The 18,879-nt window shown below is 32.9% G+C and overlaps 1 protein-coding gene across 3 annotated transcripts in view; it reads right to left on the minus strand.

Annotated features, from left to right (window-relative positions):
- The window catches only part of LOC118184145 (protocadherin Fat 4-like), a 517,728-nt gene that overhangs the window by 46,274 nt on the left and 452,575 nt on the right, over positions 1–18,879 (minus strand). For all 3 annotated transcript variants that reach the window (XM_085819903.1, XM_085819902.1, XM_085819904.1), the window contains exons 59-60: positions 9,848–10,066; positions 8,232–8,320 (exon numbers count right to left, since the gene is read on the minus strand). In XM_085819903.1, the coding sequence (XP_085676029.1) occupies positions 8,232–8,320; positions 9,848–10,066 (308 nt within the window). The remainder of the gene's footprint in view (positions 1–8,231; positions 8,321–9,847; positions 10,067–18,879) is intronic.

The following is an 18,879-nucleotide window of genomic DNA, read 5'->3' on the forward strand; positions in this document are numbered from 1 at the left end:
ACACACACAACACACACACACACACATATATATGCAATACCTGCATCACTCTTCCTTTTTTCATAGAATGTAGCGATAGTTTTCGAAACATGACCTGTTGATTTGTCTTGATGAAGTTTCACTCTTTGGAAGCCATTAGGATAAAAAAGTGGAATTTGGGCCGTAAAACTTTCTCTTCACGTTGAGGTGATTTTAATATTTTTTCCACTATTCTTATTTTTAATTTACCGTTGTAAGAGAATTCTTCGACAATCATAAACCCCTTACTGTAACTTTCTTTGCATTGAGGGAATCAGGTAAATACCGTTTTTCTCTTTATTTTCTATAGCAAGCAGACCTTTTTCGTTGCAGTTCCTAGATAAACCCATGCTTTATCCAAGTGTCACAATATATTTCCACTCATCTATTGCTAAATAGTTTCCACACAGTATTTCACAAATTGTTCTACGGTGATACAAGCTGATGAACATGATGCTTTTTTATTTTTTTTAAGTTGTTTGTATTTTGTTTAGTATCTTATTCATTGTTGCTAGAGGTATATTTAAAGACTTTGCAAATGGTTTCTGGGTCGGCGTATTTTCTCTTGTTAACATCGATTTTACTTCAGAAACATTAGAAATGGTAACTATCTTTTTAAGGTATTCGTTTGAAGTGTTCATTTCACATAAAAGTAATAACTGACAGTTTTTCCCTTTTCGATATCTAATGTTGCTTATTTTTCAATTAGAAATTTTAATACCCTGCATTTCACAACGCTTTTGAAATACGAAATAGATATATTTCTGTTCAGAAATGTGCAAAAAAAATGAATCAATCTTCAATCCACAACTTCTTTACATACGAAGTTTTGAAAGAAGCTATTGAAAAATAGAAAATTATATTTCTCATTCCGAAGCTGTCTTCAAAAATGTATTCCAAAATATTTGGTTTTTAAAAAAATTCTTTATTGAAATCGTTTTAAAAATGTGTAAGCACCCTCTGTACGAGTATAATATCAAGGTCACAATATCAAATGGCATTTGATTTTCAACATAATAAAACTCTTTCCGGTGCCTCAATCTTCTATTTTGTTTGGAAATAGTCTATCAATCTGAAATCACTTTCAAGTTAATTAAAAGATCAGGGCAATTTAGAATTGTATTTTGAGTGTAAAAGAAGATTGAATAATAAGAGGTACAGCCGTCTATTTGAGAACACTGACGTCATGTATGAAAGAAGAGAGAGAGAAGAGAATCACATGAAGTTGTTGAGATATGCTAAAATATTGACAACTAATTTAAATATCACTGATATGTTTTGCACACAGTGAAGTATTTTGTTACAATAAGCGTTTTAAATCTAATGCTATCCTTCATGAAAATAACCTTTCCTATTGTAGAGCCTCGATCCATTAAAGCTACTATTGAACGTAAGGTTAATTTATTACGGCAAAACAGTCTAAGGAAATTTTCTTTGATAGAAATAGCTGTGCAGAAGATTTTATTCTTTGCAACTCATATGTATGTTACTCACAGGAAAACATAAAATCATCCCTGGATACAAGAACTGAACTCAGAATGCAATTATCATCCTTCCATAAGCTTATCTAGAGAGCCACCCGTAAGTGCTATCAGAAGCAAAAAATAGGAGAGGAAAGATAGAAAGGTTTCAATATGTCTACGCGCTTTGAATCGCCCGTAACTGTAACAATCACTGCAAGAAATATAGCAAACGTTTTAAAACGGAAAGGCAGTTGATTTTTCGCTTCATTTTGATAACAATAACAGAAGAAAATGAAATCACTGTGCTGTTATATTACGAAACAAACAGAAAGAATAAGCAGAGAAAATTATTATGGCGAACATGAAATGAAGCAAAAAGCATTTCTCTTGGAATTAGAATTCATCTATCATATATTGGATTATTATTATCAGGAATGCATGATTGCTATCTATAATCGACAACATTTTGTGATATAGTAAGTGTAAGTTAATTAAAACTTCAACTATATATTCTATGCTTATTTTAAAAAAATTTTAAAAAGAAAGAAATTAAGAAAGAAAAAAAAAAGCATAAAAAAATGCAAAAGGTTTCAGATTTTAAATTACGTTCAAACGGGCGTTTTTTTACCGTTTTGTGTGTTACCTTTATTTATTAAATATCATGATCAACGTACTCAAACCATAAAATTCAGTTCAACAGCAATATAGCAAATTAATTTTAAACTGAGCATATCTATAAAATTTCCGATAAAAAGTCTCGCACGTTGGGGATAATTTTTTTCCCTACAGTGTTGTCATTGCTCTCTTTTAAATCGTTGAGTTTTTTAATCAAAAATTTGTTGAAGCGTTACAAAATCTGAAATTGATAAAAAAACAAATTTCAAATTCAAATTAGGGCTCCCACATACCCATATTCTACGGAAGATTACGTTTTTCGAATTTTGATGGCTCCAGGTACCGTTGTTTTATCACAGTGAGAGAAATATACATACATTTATACAGATTCTTCATTATTTAATTTCTTTAAATGTAAGACAGGGCGATAATAATTGGTGGCAACGATTTGAAACGTAATACAGCCTTTTAAAGTTTTCAACGCAAAATGTCAAAACGAAATTAATAGTTCTTCATTGCTAATTGTCCCTTTGGACTTAATAACATGATCCACAGGAAGTTTTCCATAAAGTATTATAGCGCTCAAATTAATGGGAACAAAGCGATTATTTTTATAATTTATGTGCATACCTTCACATACAGTGATAATAATAAAATTAACAGGAAATATGTCCACAGATGACCTTAATAATGCGCTTAGGCACTGGCTTTGCTAGTCTTGTGAGCATATGTTTTACTTCTTTATCATTGAACCGTATTTTTAAAGCATTCCTTAATGACGCGCTCTTTTTTCGTACAATCCATTTTGCTAAGATTTTCCTTAAGAATGTGTCACAAGGCTTCCGTCAGATTTGAGTATGGCAAATTTCCTGGCCAAGCTAACACAATAATTTTATTTCTCAGCATGAACCTTCTGATGGATTTTGAATTGCGGCACGGAGCCAAATCATGCTGAAATGTTCCTGCAAAAGTTTTCGAGAATGGCATAATCCTATGTTTTAAAATTTCTATATGCTTTCTCGAATTTATCATTCCATCAATAGGAACTAGATTTTGGGTGCCATTTGCAGTGAAAAAAAACCCCAAAACATTTGCTTTTGAGGGTATTTTACGGATCTTAATGATAGGTTTTTCGCGGACGAAAACGTCGCGGAGAAAACAACGCAAGGCGAAAACGTCGTGCTGCAAAACATCGTGGGAGAAAACATCGCAAAGAGAAAATATCGCAGTCCTAAAACATCGTGGTACAAAACATCGTCGTCGAAAATAAAGCGGTTCAAAAACTTCGCAGTTTAAAAGCATCGTCATCGTAAATATCGTGGTAAAAAATAAAGTATCTACAAATCATCGCATGACGATAACATCGCAGACATGCTTTTTTCAGACATGCTTTAATAACTGTAAATGGGTATTCCCATAATGATTTGTGAGCGCAAGATGGAAAGAAGGATAATTTTTACCTCCATATTTTTTATTAACTAATAAATTTTTGCTGAGAAAATAAGAAGGAAACTTAAGCATAGAAAATTAATGCAACTTATAGCACTTAATAGAATTCTAAACCGACATAGTTAACTAGCAAAGGCCATTAATAAATCATTTTTATAAACTTTTTAATGGGAATTTTTCATGAAAGGTATAACCTATAATTTGCATTTAATTTTCTATGCTTAAGCTTCCTTCTTACTTTTTCAACAAAAATTTATTAGTTAATAAAAAATGTGCAATTGAAAATTATCTTTCTTTACATCTTGCGCTCACAAATCATTATGGGAATATCCATTTACATTTATTAAAACCTGAAAAAAGCAGGTATGCTATGTTATCGTCATGCGATGATTTGTAGATACTTTATTTTTTACCACGATATTTTCGACGACGATGTTTCTAAACTGCGAAATTTTTGAACCGCTTTATTTTCGACGACGATGTTTTGTACCACGATGTTTTAGAACTGCGATGTTTTCTCCCACGATGTTTTGTAGCACGACGTTTTCGCCTTACATTGTTTTCTCCGCGACGTTTTCGTCCGCGATGTTATCGGCGGACACCTCAGAGGTGTAAGCTAAAGGATTCTTATCGCTGAAAAATGACCTTTACCAGACATTGTTGATTCAAAATTTGTAATTTTTAAGCCAAAATAAACGCTTTGGTTCATTTGCCGGGTCAAAAATTGTTTTTAATAAGCTCTCTCACCTATCCAACCAGCAGCGGGAAATCTAAGCTCCAAGCTTGAAGGATGAATATCAGCACCAATACATAATAGGTTCTCTTTTAATGTCTTTTCAATCTTTTTTGTATTAATAATGCCATCTCGGAAAATAAGTCGATCAGATTTTGTAGTTGTTTTCTTTTTTCTTCTATATTTGCCTTTCCTTTCTAGATAAAATAATCCAGTTTCATTGTGTCCCCTTAGAATTCGAGACACGTTCGATTTTCCAATACCAGCTGCGGAAGCAATGTGTGTTACAGTCATGGGTGAGTGATTATTAATTTTTAAACTCTCTTGTCGAGACGTTATATCCATTTTAGTACGCTAAAATGAACAATTGCAAAATGTATTTAAAAGATACGCAAAGGTAGCTTCCACTTCTCAAAGAAACAAGCTAAAAAATCTTGCAATAATCCTACATTATTTTTTAAACCCGTTCTAAGCAGTCAAAAGAAGATATCCAGATATAAAAATTGCAGATAAAACTTCTTTGATGGCCTGCAAGAAACTTAAAATTTTGTGTAAAAATCTCTTTGGCCCAATTGATTTGCACACTATAGTATTGTGGGATGGCATCGTTCATTATAATCGGATGACGCGACCAGCTGTGAGAATAAATCTTTTACTTTTCCGATGATAGAAGTCAGACGATTTCGCCATTAAGACGATGATGCGATTGAAAGGTGTTTACATGTAAAAGACGGTCGATTCTCTTCATCTGTAAATATCATCTATGTAAATACATCCTTCTACACATATAATCATTTTGTAGTTTGTAGCAACTATTCATGTTTCATTAAATTATCGAGTTTTTCATAAATCGGACTATTTTATTAACCCCTAGACAGCCACAAAAGAAGTAAGTTTACAGACATCATATTCCTAGACAGTAAGTACCGATTCTACAGTATGATTACCTAAACCTTTGGGATTCTATGGGATTTTGGTTATTCAAGTTGCTGTCAGTAGTAGAAAGATGCTGATTGACTTATAAAAAATCTACAGCTCCAGTTTGTAGTAAAAATTCTATATCACATTTTCACCTAAGCCGATTCTCCAGACCAAATTTTAATACTGGCCATACTAATATTTTGATATCATAATAAAGGAAAGAACTAAGCGAACACGGTTTCCAAGAAAGATTGGCTAAAAGCATTCTTTTAAACTTTAAGTTGTTAAAATGAACAAGAAATGTCATTTAGCGCACCTAACGTATAAAACGATAATTTTTTGTTAAAAATATTAGTTTCTAACTGTATAAGATTTTCAAAAAATGAAAAGACAAAAAGACATATAAAAAGAAAGAAAAACGAAATTTCTTTCATCTGTTCTATTGGTTTTGCTTTAAGTCCCATGTGAGAAGGTGTGGTTTTGCTTTAAGTCCCATGTGTCTGTTGCATACACACAAAAGAAATAAACTAATAAGTTGGCTAAAGCAAACATAGATGAAGTCTCCACTCAGATGACAATCATTGAAAACAATTATTGGATTATTGTATATAGAGTTTTTCAGATCGCTAAGTAGCGGAGTCATAAGGAGTCTAAAGCAACGACGTCCTCAGATATCAAAGCTTTTTTAAAGAGTTCCTCTGCGGCAGGAGTTTTCGAAATAAATGTTGCGACCCACAAGGGAGCTCAGTAAATTTTTTTTCAATGAAGCAGTACAAAATATTATTTTTTATGAATAAATAAGTATTTAATGTGCTCGTCTATAAGAAAGTGTTATAAATTTCTTTGTTCTTGCTCATATGTTTTCAACTATCTTACGTCGCCTGCTTATTTAGTCTGTAGCTTTTGGTTATGGAGATGTTATTTGTTTCGATAAAAAATTAGTTCACATTTTAAGAAGCTTCATAAATAATGGGAATCACGCACTGTCAATTTTAGAAAAAAAATTACGCTTTTACACAAGAAAGGTGTTATTGAAAACAGATGAAAACAGAATAATGGAATCGCGGAATATTCCGTCTGATAAAAGAGGCTGTTTTTATTTTATTAACTCAAAACGAACGTTAGTCCCGAAAGGAATATTAGTCTCGAAACGGTATTCTGCGTTTAATCACTATAAACGGGGTATCACTTTTCAAATTGTTGCCACCAAATATTACCGCCCTATATTATGTTTTAAATAATATTCATAAAATTCATAAAAAATTTAATAATGGAGAATCTGTACGAATATGTGTACGTTTCTCCCTTTGTGAAAATACAACGGTTCTTAGAGCCATCAATATTTTTAATAACGTAGTCCTCCACTCGAACATGGGTGCAAATAAGCCCGAATTTTGAATTTCGAATTTTTTTATAATATATTTCCTATTTTGTAAAAATTTAACGAATTTTTTAATTAACAAAGGATTTCAAAGCGAGCAGTGGCAACATTGTACTAAAAAAAAAACACTTTTATCTTCAGCGCTAAAGCCATTTTAGTAAGAAAACTAAACACTGGTAGGATAACCTGAGAAAAAAATTGAAAACAAAAAGAATAAAATGTATCCAACACTTAACTCTACATCGGGAATTATAAACGTAGCTGCTTTTAAAATGTTTGTAATTTTGCTGTTGAATTGCATATGGCGTTAAGTGCGAAGAAAATGATGCTTAAAAATAAAGCTAAAAAGAGAAAAAAAATGGGTTGTAGAGACATTAGGATTTCTTGGAAGCAAAAGAGATTCAAAAATTAGCAACGTCTTCGCCAGGAATCGAACCACGGACCTCGAATGCGCTGCCAGCGTGCAGACCACCACACCAAGAAGGCGGGAGAAATACATTATATACTCCCCCTTTTTAAGGTGACTGGGGTTTTTAGGGGACCCAATCGCCAAATCCTGGGTGAAGAGAATCATCATCAAATACCTTTTTAGTTCGGGCGCCAGTGTAGAGACATTAGGTTTTTTTTGGAAGCAGAAGAGATGAAAAATTATGCAACGCCTTCGCCAGGAATTGAACCACGGACCTCTGGAATACGCGCCCAGCGTGCAGACCGCCACACCATGAAGGCATGCGAAGAAGGCAGGAGAAATACCATATAGGGTTACTAGGAGTGAGAGTAACAGCAGAATGGTAAACAGCGAGCTCAGCAAAAGCATTAAAAGTCTTAACAAACTTCTTTTGGGCGACCGTTAAAATCTGAAACCATTCAGATTTTTTAAATTTTTTATTTTATTATATTTTATTACAAGATTCGCTATTAGGCACTACACGGAAAGGAAAGAATACCCCGTGGAGGACTTGATCAAAAGTGTTGCGAGTGAAAATTCTCGTAGTGTGAAAAATGGTGCTGTACGATAAGTTGATTACGAAATTCGTCTATTGAGTTAGAAAAAAATCTTTTCCCTTCTTATAAGTGTTTTATAAACTTTGTAAATGTCGGTCTATGCTCATTTCCTATTTTGAAAAAGATATATGATGAATAATGAAAATGATTACTGATTTAATAATAATTTACTTACTATCATAGACATATATATTTATAATGCATTTTGATTTAATTGCAACATAGTTATCATAAGTATATATACAACTCGTAAATAAATAACATAATCAGATTCATGAAATAAGAAGACTCTCACTTTTCAGACTTTAGTTATCGAACCAAAGGCGATCGCCTTTGATAGTCTAAAAACTTGCGAATAAATCCATATTTTCATAGTTAATCTTATTATAGTTTCTGCATAGATAAAAGTTGAGAATTAAAATTCACTGTTCGGATGCGATATTCTAGAATGTCAAATATTACTTATCTGCCAAAGTTTTTAACCTGTTTTAGTTAACATTTAATTTGAACGAAAGACATCTTCAGAAAGGGTTTTAATTATTCAAAAAATTCATATTTTATATATCTAAAAGAATTAAGTGTACGTTATATTTGAGTTTTAGGTACTGATCAAAACAATTACTTCAAAAGGTGATTGGAGGTTTACCTTAAAATCTTGTCTACGTGCTGTTCAATAGCTAATGGCGTTCTACCAGCGACGAAAAGCACCAGCTTTGTTTCGGGCAACACGTAAACCTGAAAAAGAAATTAAGAATTAAAATTAAAACTGCAAAACGATCTTCTACCATTACGCTTCAAAAACGTAAAGATGATTTCATTTTATTTTCATACCTTTCACAATGAACTTCAAATTGATAGGTGACAAATTGATAGGCACTTAGTTTCAAAGCGAGATGATCTACATAATATATATGATAAGATCAAAAGTCTTGTTTAATTTCATAAAAGATAATTTAGATAATCGGTTTATTTTTCGTTCCTTTGAAAACTGAGTTATTCATCACATTTCAGCCTGAGAGTCACCCATACAAATAAGCAAAGCTCATCTTAAGAGAAAGCTAGCCCGGACCCATCTCAGTTCACGCGGAACTACAACTCGCAACAAGAACTAAGCAACTGAACTCAGATGCTCTCTCTCCAGACTGTTATAGTTTATACCGGCCGCCGAGATATTTCTAGTACTTTCTGCTTTTCGAAATTACTGGAAAGCAATAACAGTGTGGGATCACCGTTGCAGCTTGCGGTCAATTACATTTATTCAATTTCAATATATATTACGGTAATACAGGAACCGGACCAAAATGTCGTCAAACGTGGCTACTTTTGGCGGTTTCTCGCCAAAATTGGCGACAAAATAAGTTGCCAAAGTTGTCAGCTTGGCGATATCTCGCCAAATTACCGAGATTCTCATTCACTCAATATTAAACGGACTTGCCCCTATATTCGTTTTTTTCCAGCATAGCTTTCTTTAAAATTTGTTTCACGTCACATTACACAGAAAAATGTACCAATTTCACATACAATTGTCCTGAAATCATTTATCTACAAACAAAATTCGTAGCAATGGTTTCCAAATTATTTAAAGCGTTTCAAAAGTGTTTTGATGAAACAAACTGGCATTTTGTTGAAGAGGTTTACAAGGGAGAATATGAGGTATATAAGTTATTTCTATAAAACACCATATCTCAAGGAAAGCTAATTAAATATGATTTGCTTAATTCTGAAAATTAACGAATAAATAATAACCGATTTAACATACTCTTCAAATATTAAACTGTAAAAGATTGGTATTATTCTTCAGAAGGGCATTTTCCTTTTAAATATGTTATATTCGGGCTAATATGCTTTTCAAAAGCAATAAACCATTTAGATATTTCTTCTTGAATTCATTCAGTTCTGCGTGTTAATAAATAATGCTGCTTCTATTAAAATATGATTTTAGCATTTACACCTTTATGTACGTAAACTTCAAATCATCAGCAAAGTCCTTTTAATCTCCAAGTCGAAGATATTATTTTATAATGTTTAAATCATAAATAATTCATTGTTGTTAGTTGAACGATGATAAAACATTTTTTTCAAATTCTTGCAATAATAGATATTTTTTATATAATTTTAAATTTGCGGCTGTTTCCTTAACACATCGCCCAAGTTTTCAGCATTTATTTCTATTACGCATATTTTCAATAATTTGGCAATAAAATTAAAACTAAAAATCCCGTTCGCTAAGCATGAAGAAGGAAAAATGAAAACGATACTTACAAAAACGTTGGCTACAGCCGAGTGGCCATTTTCACTGCCTTCTCTATCAGTGGCCTTCACATCAAACCCGTAGATGCGACCACCATCGAGGGCAAATGTCACCATAGATCTCACAACCCCGGACACTGGATCGATGTGGAATTTCACAGACGCGTCTTCGGGCTTGCGAATAATTTCATAACGAATCGCACTGTTGTAGCCCACATCCGCATCCTTTGCCTGCAACAGAGAGAAAACACAAAACAAATGTCAGTTTCTGTAATTACTCCCTTGTACGAAGTAAAAAGGAAGTATTGTAATCGCGAAATGTTTCAGACAGCATACATATTTCAACGAAAATATCCATTTTCATCGCTATCGAATGCAATTTAACGATGTTTTTGCGTGATAGCTGTACGTAAGGACAGAATAAAAGACACTTTTCCTCCAAAAAAAAATTATAAAATTGCTTTAAAATGAATTCTCAAGACAATTTTTCGTTGCGTCTGTACGTATGTATGTACGTACGTATGTATGTATCTCGCATAACTCAAAAACGAGTAGCCTCAGAAAGTTGAAATTTTGTATATAGGACTGCTATAACATGTAAATGTGCACATCGTATTTTGGTTGCAATCGGCAGCACCAAACGTTTGTAAATATATTTATGTATATAAATCCAATTTGTTACCCGGCTCAGTGATATCAGTTTCTTTACTCTTATGCGTTTGTAAATTGTGCATTTTTTTGCTTTCAAAAGTCATTGAATTATGTTGTTCTTATCTTCCGGCGAAGGTTTTTATGCCTTTAGTAAATCTGCAAGCAATATTTGTACAATTATCAACAATTTAAAAGCTGTTTTAAGTGCGGTTAATCCAAATTTTTAAATAACGTGGCGGACATATTTGTTTACAATTGAAACTGCAAATTGGTAGATTTGTTGCCAATCTAGACAGACTAAGCTTCGCAACAACAAAGATAACGTCTTCATTTATTATTGAAAATTAAATCATGCTTAATCCTTTCTGGAATTGTTTCGAGGGAATAAGTGTTTAAGATTTACTTCGTAATTTTTAATATAGATATTTTGAGTTTTAAGTACTTTTGAATTAATTATGACCTGAATTAATTGAATGAATGTAATGAGAGATACTGAATCGTCTCTGAAAAACTGTTTCTTTTTTGTTTTGTTTGCTTAATTCCCTTTATACATCGTTCTATATTTATCATAGCATTTGAATAGAGCATGTGGCAACGATTGGATAATTCTTCAAATGATATAAATTTTGTACATTTTGAGCTATAATATAAACGAAATATAACGCTGTTAAGTGAGGCTAGCTCCAGAGTGTCGCTATGGTAAACAAATAGAGTGAGTTTTAAAGAGTGCATTTATTCTATTGTGGTTTATGCGCTATCGACGAAGCACATTTAATTCAATCCAATAAGTTTAAATAAAATGCAAGAAAAAATGCGTATAATTTAATATTTCGTACAAGGAAGTCATGTGGTGTACACATCATTTTTTTTAAATTTTATATTACGTATTATTTCACCGACCGTAAAAGTTGGCTCCGTCAAATCATAAAAGTTGATGGAGATCCGAATAAATATTTACTGTTCGTTTCTGTGGTATTCTGAAAGAACTGATATCTTTTGTTTTAATAATAACTGAATACTCGACCTGTTTCTTCTTTGCGTTTATTAAAAAAGCTTTTGTTAATTCGACTGTTTCGTAAGCTCCTCTGATTTTACCGAAAACTTTGTTTAGGACTCACTGATTACAAACGTTCCGCAGGTAATTCTTCCAATCTGTAACTCTTTTATCAGCCGTATTCAATTGATCATACGATTTCGATTAATACTTATTTTCCCTAACCGTAGGATCCTGTAATTTAAAAAAATAATTTATTACTTATTGTTCTGTAAAATCCTAAGTTTTAACCTTTTCAGCACAAACAAGTTAGTAATTACAAGTTCGCAATGTGCCCAGAAGGGGATATTAATTTCGTTTTGGAATTTTGCGTCGTTTCACTATAAATGTCGGTTCACATTTCAAAATGTTGCCACCCACTATTAGAGCCCTGTATTACATTTAAAGAAATTAAATAATAAAGAATCTGCATAAATGTATGTATATTTCTGGCATTGTGATAAAACAACGGTACCTAGCGCCATTAAATTTTGAATAACATACGTCTCCATCCGAATATGTGCATCTGAAATACAAATTTGGAATCTGCTTTACTGTCGGTTTCATATTTGTAAAACATTTATGAGATTTTGATTAAGAAACCCAGAGCTAACAATGGCAACACTGTACGGGAAAACAAATTATCTCCAGTGTGCGAGACTGTGTATCGCAAATTCTAAATCTTTGCTCATTTTAATATTATTTTGCGATATTGTTGTTGAATTGAATTTTATGGTTTAAGTACCAATAACATGATATTTAATAAATAAATATTATAAACATTTCATAACATGATATTAAATAAAATATTTAATAACACACAAAACGTTAAAAAATGCCCCTTTGGGTGTAATATAAAATCTGAAAGTTCCTAGATTTGTTTTTTTTTAATTTTATATTCATTTGCTAGAGAAAACCTAAAGTAGTAACAGTTGATTCATGTGCTAGTTCAATAAAATTGGGGTTGCATGAAACGAAGACGCAGATGTTATGAAGGTGTTATTACATCCCGCTATCCATCGCACTGTTAAATGGCGTTGCTTGGCGAGAGTTTCAAGATCGATGAGATAATACGTAAGTACCATTTCATAATTTATGTATATTTGCATTTTTAAGACCGTCTAAGGCACACCTCCTGTCTACAGAATGGTCATAAAAAAATTTGCTCGATATGTGAATCCCTAGCAGACTATGCACTCAAACAATTGAAATAAGATTTCAAATGCTATTATCTGAAGTTCTGCGCCTGAGACTGTTGATTTAAAACAAAAGAACTCTCGTGGTTACGGTTACAGTGAAAATATTTCGCAATTTTCTTATCGCGATACTCATTTGCTTCTTGCGCGAGTTAATCAGTGCATTGAAAAACCATAAATGGCGTTGGAACGGTACACGTACGGCGAAAGTTGTCGGTGTTAAAGACTTGCAACGTAGAACCACTGATGACACAAGCGAACAAACAGAAAAAAAAAAAAAAAAACTTTTACTGCAATTACGACTTTCCAAACTGCACATCGGCGGGACAATAACGCATTACATGCAGGAGACTGTTGACAACAATGACGAACGTAACATCGCAGGAGAAATCTGTATAACTTCACGTCTTATAGCATCTTTCAATACTGACAAATCTCCTGGATTTGTCAGAACTGAAAGATGCTATAAATATTATAGATGATATGTTTGAAAGATGCTTCATATTTCAGATAACCCCACAGCCAGACATCCATATCGAAGCGAAGTCGGGGGATCGCGGTGGCCAAGAAACTGCAAAATTACAGAAGATGACTCTATCTTGAAACGCTGTACACGTTGAAAACCTTAATTCCAATAATTTTCCCCTCTCCTCTTCGCAAAGCTTTTACGCCAGGAATTTTCCTCATAAGTGTATCGTTCCAAATCCATTTATGGTTTCTCAGTACGCTGATCAAAACGCAAGGAAATAAATGCTGTTGCTTTTTGAAACTTTTGAAGATTTTTCATTGCAACCGTGACAGCTCTGTTATTTTAAATCATCACAATCTCAGCTCAGACCTTCAAATAACAAAATCTGAAATTTCATTTCGATTGATTGATCGTATAGGCCGCTAAGGGTTCATATAATGGAGAAGCTATTTTATGCCCCCCTGTATTTATTTAAAAATTAAATAAAATAAAAATAAAATCTCTCACATTTAAATAAAAAAAATGAATAAATTTTACTACTAAAGTTTCGTTACATGCATCTAATAATCTACTTAGTTTGATTTTGCTTTTGCATCCGGTAAGGTTTTAACAGTAAGTTGGTAATACGAAGACAACTACCTACGGAAAAACTGGAGAGAGCTATCTACTTAGCAGAACGTTTCTTTTTGAGATATATTAGTCAACAAATAGATTACACATGGGGAAACCTCTGAAAGTACCATCGAATAAAATCGAAAATAATGCAAGTAGCAGACTCAGTGTGCTCCAGAGACTACACCGAAAGCAGCTTTTCGTAATCATTAGTGGAAAGATTCTTTTGCAACAGATTTGGATGTTTGTGTATTAACCGAGAGAAATCACAAGAAAGCCGTTTTCAAAAAACATAGCAGATCACTCATCATTTATAATAAATATCATTTCCATTTTTCAGTATATAAAAAAATTATTTACAAAAAGTGCTAACTTCATTACCAAGTTAAATTTATAAAAGAAACCGAATGCTCGCCCAAAAGGGTTGGTTAATTTTTTTTACGCAATCGTTGAGCTAGTAGCCTACCAGTCTGCTGTCATACGTACGCCTACTAAGCTATGTTTCCGCCCCCCCCCCTGTTTTTAGCTTTATCATTAAGCATCATTTTCTTCACACTTACTATATATACAGTTCAACAGCAAAATTACCTAAAATTTAGAAGAAGCCTAACAGTATACGATTCGTGTTCCCTAAGTAGAGTTAGTTGTTGGCATGCATTTTTCTGCTTTTTTTTCCACTCTTTTCCCAGCTTATCGTATCAATGTCCAACTTTCTTACTAAGACGGCTTTACAAAACTTTTTTTCTTTCTATTATGAACGTTTTGGCGCTTACTGTACCTATTAAATATCACGTTCATGACGATTACGCCACATAAAATTCAATTCAACGGCAAAATAACAAAATATTTAAAAACTGCTTATGTTTAGAAATTCCGAAAGACAGTCTTCCGCGCTGGAGATGAGAAAGTTTATTTCCTTATCATGTTGCCACTGCTCGCTTTGAAATATTTGAATTTTTTAATCAAATATTCACCAATAATTAATTCAATAATAAGTTTTCCGAAATATGAAATAGATAACATAAAAATTCCAAATTTGGTCTGCCCATGTTCGGGTGAAGGCTTTATTATTCAAAATTTGATGGCTCTTGAGGTACCATTGTTTTTTCACAATGCAAGAGAATCGCATACAGTCATGCAAATTCTACCTTATTGAATTTCTTGAACACAATTCAAAATACGAGAGAATTTCACACAGTCATGCAAATTCTACCTTATTGAATTTCTTGAATACAATTGAAAATACGAGAGAATTTCACACAGTCATGCAAATTCTACCTTATTGAATTTCTTTAATACAATTCAAAATACGAGAGAATTCCACACAGTCATGCAAGTTCTACCTTATTGAATTTCTTGAATACAATTCAAAATACGAGAGAATTTCACACAGTCATGCAAATTCTACCTTATTGAATTTCTTGAATACAATACAGGGAGATAGCATTTGGTGGCAACAGTTTGAAACGTGATATAACTCCTTTAAGTGTTTCGACGCAAAATGTCCTTTCGAAGCTAATATCCTATTTGGGCCTAATGTCTCTCTTCGACTAAAAATCACTTAGCATTCTAACCTCTACTCGAATTACTATTCAGTAGTTTTTCCTAAATTTTAACACGCGTTTTATTGCATCTAAAAAATTTTGTAAACAATATCGAGGGTCACGTTCACAAAAGGATTCTGCAATCTTGTTATTTAATATACAAATACAAATATTGCTATATTTTAAGTAGCTGTTGTAAAATATTGTATAAATTCTATATTATAACTTAAAAGAGATGTAGTATAACTCTGCAAAATCATATTTAAATTCACACGATTAACAGAACTTAATTTTGAAACGTACTCACAATTTAAATTGTAACGTTATGAATATAATAAGGTCGATTACTATAGCAGCGTGAACAAAATCTTATTTTTAAAAATTTAATCTTTAACTTTTCTTTTTTCCCAAAAGTGTTGTATAATTCAATATATATTTAAATCATTACTCACCTACTTCTAAATACACTTAAAAAAACGAAGATTTAGCGTCTTCATCAACGCATTTTTATATAATGTTTTGAACTGCATTTCTTTTATTCAATTTCTCGGTCAGATATTAATGAAATACTCTAATCAAATAAATTTACAAAGAATTAGTTTAATTTTACTAACCAGTTAATTTATGTTAAATCGCTTTACTGTCACTGTTTCTACTACGCTTACTGTCTTTTTGCTTTACTGTCGTTAAATCCCTTTACTAGATTTTAAACGCTTACTGTCCGTTTTCCATTTTCTTGCCAGAATGTGAATTTCCAGTTCGCGTATATTCAAATGATATAGAAAGGATATAGTATTTAAGGAAAGTTTTAGAGGGTAGAATCAGAGCGTATTCCGCCTGCTGAAGGCCCCGTTTGCGAATTCATTTTCTTGAGCGCAGTATTCTGCAGCGTTGCGTTTTTCTGGCTGTTAGACTTGCGCCGACGTTTAAAGACGACTTGCGCGTTTTGTGTCTGTGTAGCCTAGCCTTTCAAGCTAACTTAAGCTTGCTTTAAAATTCGTTATTTTTTATTTAAGCCACAAATTCTGGCTATTCTCTAATCACGAATAGGACCATCTATTAACATTTAATTTGAGTTAAATAAAAGGTTCTTTTCACCTTTTCAGTCTCTGTGGTATTTTATAAGACAGAGTGATAAGTCACTTTAGGTCTTACAGTTCTCGGCTTATGCTACTAAAGAAGACGAGACTCCACAAGTTCAGGCCCACCAGCGGCCGAGCGGTAAAGTCGCTGAACACTGGTAGTTCGGTCCGAGGTTCGAATCCCGCGAACGGGCTGGCTGCATGGGCGTTTTCGTGGTTTTCCCCATGTGTAACGTGTATACGAGCCAGTTTCCCTTAGAAAGTCCTCCACGAAGGCATCCCTCCTCTTAGGCAGATAGCCCTCGAGGCTTTGCCATAATCACGCACACACACACACACACCACAAGTTCATCCAGTTTCATTCCCTAACTTATGCACAGCTTTTATTTATTTTCATGATCATCTTTCTAAAACGGAATAATTTCTTAATGACGACTGAAAGTGATTCTAATGACTTATTACCCATTTAATACATTTTCTCTTAGATATTAAGTAGAATTTCGATATTATGTAGAAAACTGTTACTAATAATAGGTTACGAATTCTTCCTTTGAAGATATTCGAATGTGTAGGCATTTGCTACATGATACCAGCGCGACAACTGTTGTTAATTAAGCATAGGAATACTCCCTTAAAAAACATTTATCTGACTGAACAAACACTCTGTATTTTCTTAAGGTAAAAGAAAAGGAAACTGCTAAAGAAACTTCGTGTTTTTTAGGCTATACACATTAATGGTGTTGAAAAAATATAAGATAATTAACAACGTAAGAAACTTTCTTTTGTTCCGAAATTTTCCCGCCAATTCAAATTTCATTTCATTTCAAATTTAAGTACAAAACAGAAATCCTGCGTTATTTTTCGTATTTCAGTAATGACTGAAGAAATATTTTAAAGTATTCTTGCAATAAAGTGTTATTAATTTCTTAACCCAAAACAAGATATTTTCATACAATATAGCAAATTTACTTTTTTATATATTTTTCAGTACTTTTATATTATTTCATCAAAATCATTTTTATTTTTCATGATATAAAAAAGAAAGTTACACGCACCAAACACGTTTGTATTATAGGGTATCATTTAAGTTACTAACTCGTTATTTTATGTTAATTTCATTTCTCTATCAGCCCACTAGCCGTCGAGAGGTTCGAATCCTTGGAACGGGTTGGCTGCATAGGGGTTTTCGTTGCGTTTCCCATGTGTAGCGTGCATACGAGCCAGTTTCCCTTGGAAAGTCCTCCACATAGACATTTCTTCTCTTAGATAGCTAGCCCTCTACTGTTTTGTCATAAACAAATAAAATGAAACCAAACCTTTCCTATCAGCTTCCTTTCCATTTCTCTGGCAGAATGTAAATTTTCGGCGAGCACGATATTCAAAGTAGGTAGAGAGAATGAAGTATATGTAAAGGTAGGTTTTGGCAGGGTGAAATCAGAGCGTGTTCCACATGCTTGGAGGCCACATCGCTAACTTTGATTCTCTATCGATCAGTATTCTGCGGCCATTAAGCTTGTTTGCGCCAACTTCGGTCAGAGCGAGCTTGTGCGCTAATTTTACTGTGAAAGCTTTAGGCTATATTTAAAATTCATGTAAGTCATCCATCATTTTTGATTTAAAGCCAAACTATTGGCTTCTCTAAGCATGAATTGGTGTCGTATGTTAAACTTTATTTGGGTTAATAAAGAGTCCCTTACACCTCTTCCTTATCTCCGTGGTACTTACAAGAATCAGTGAAAATTCGCCAGTTGTCTTTTAGAGTTCCGGTCTAATAGTATGCAACCTAAGTACGTAGCCTAGCGTTAAGCCCTAACACTAGAAAACTAATCAAAGTAATCTGTATCTTTATTAGTTTGAGTCTTACAGGCCTTGGTAAGCAGAGCAAAATTCGCAGCAGTATAGCATCAAATTCACAAACAAATTTTAAAAAGCTAGAAAAAAATGTTTTAAATTTATTTTTATTATTACGTTGAGACAGAGCCCAAAGAATAAGACAAGCAGACACTTTTCCCAAGCGAACTTAAATAAGGGGATTTGGGTCCAGCTCACTGGAAATTACATTATATGAAGTCGTAGTCACACTGAGATAAATACAGCACACTGAGATAAATTCAATATATAAATACAGCAATAGTCTATAAATGATCAGAAATAAAACTATTTTTGTTTTAAAAGTAACTATTGGAGAGTGTGAAACATTATAACTAAAAAATTTTTTAAAAATTATAGTTTTCTGAAAAATTGAGATTTTTTGGGGGGAAGGGAGAAAAAAATTGAATTACAAAAAGACAAAACCGTAATTAACCTCATTACGATAACTCCATCGAAATTGAAAAAAAAAAAAAAAAAAAAACAGAATCTGAAGTGTTCATCACATGACTTCCTTATACGGAATAATAAATCATACGCAATTTTTCTTGCATTTCGTTTAAACTTATTGGATTGAATTAAAACTCT

Source organism: Stegodyphus dumicola, chromosome 7 (genome assembly GCF_044657685.1).
Source record: "Stegodyphus dumicola isolate Sdum_Otavi_A_Nest chromosome 7, ASM4465768v1".
NCBI lineage: Eukaryota > Metazoa > Arthropoda > Arachnida > Araneae > Eresidae > Stegodyphus > Stegodyphus dumicola.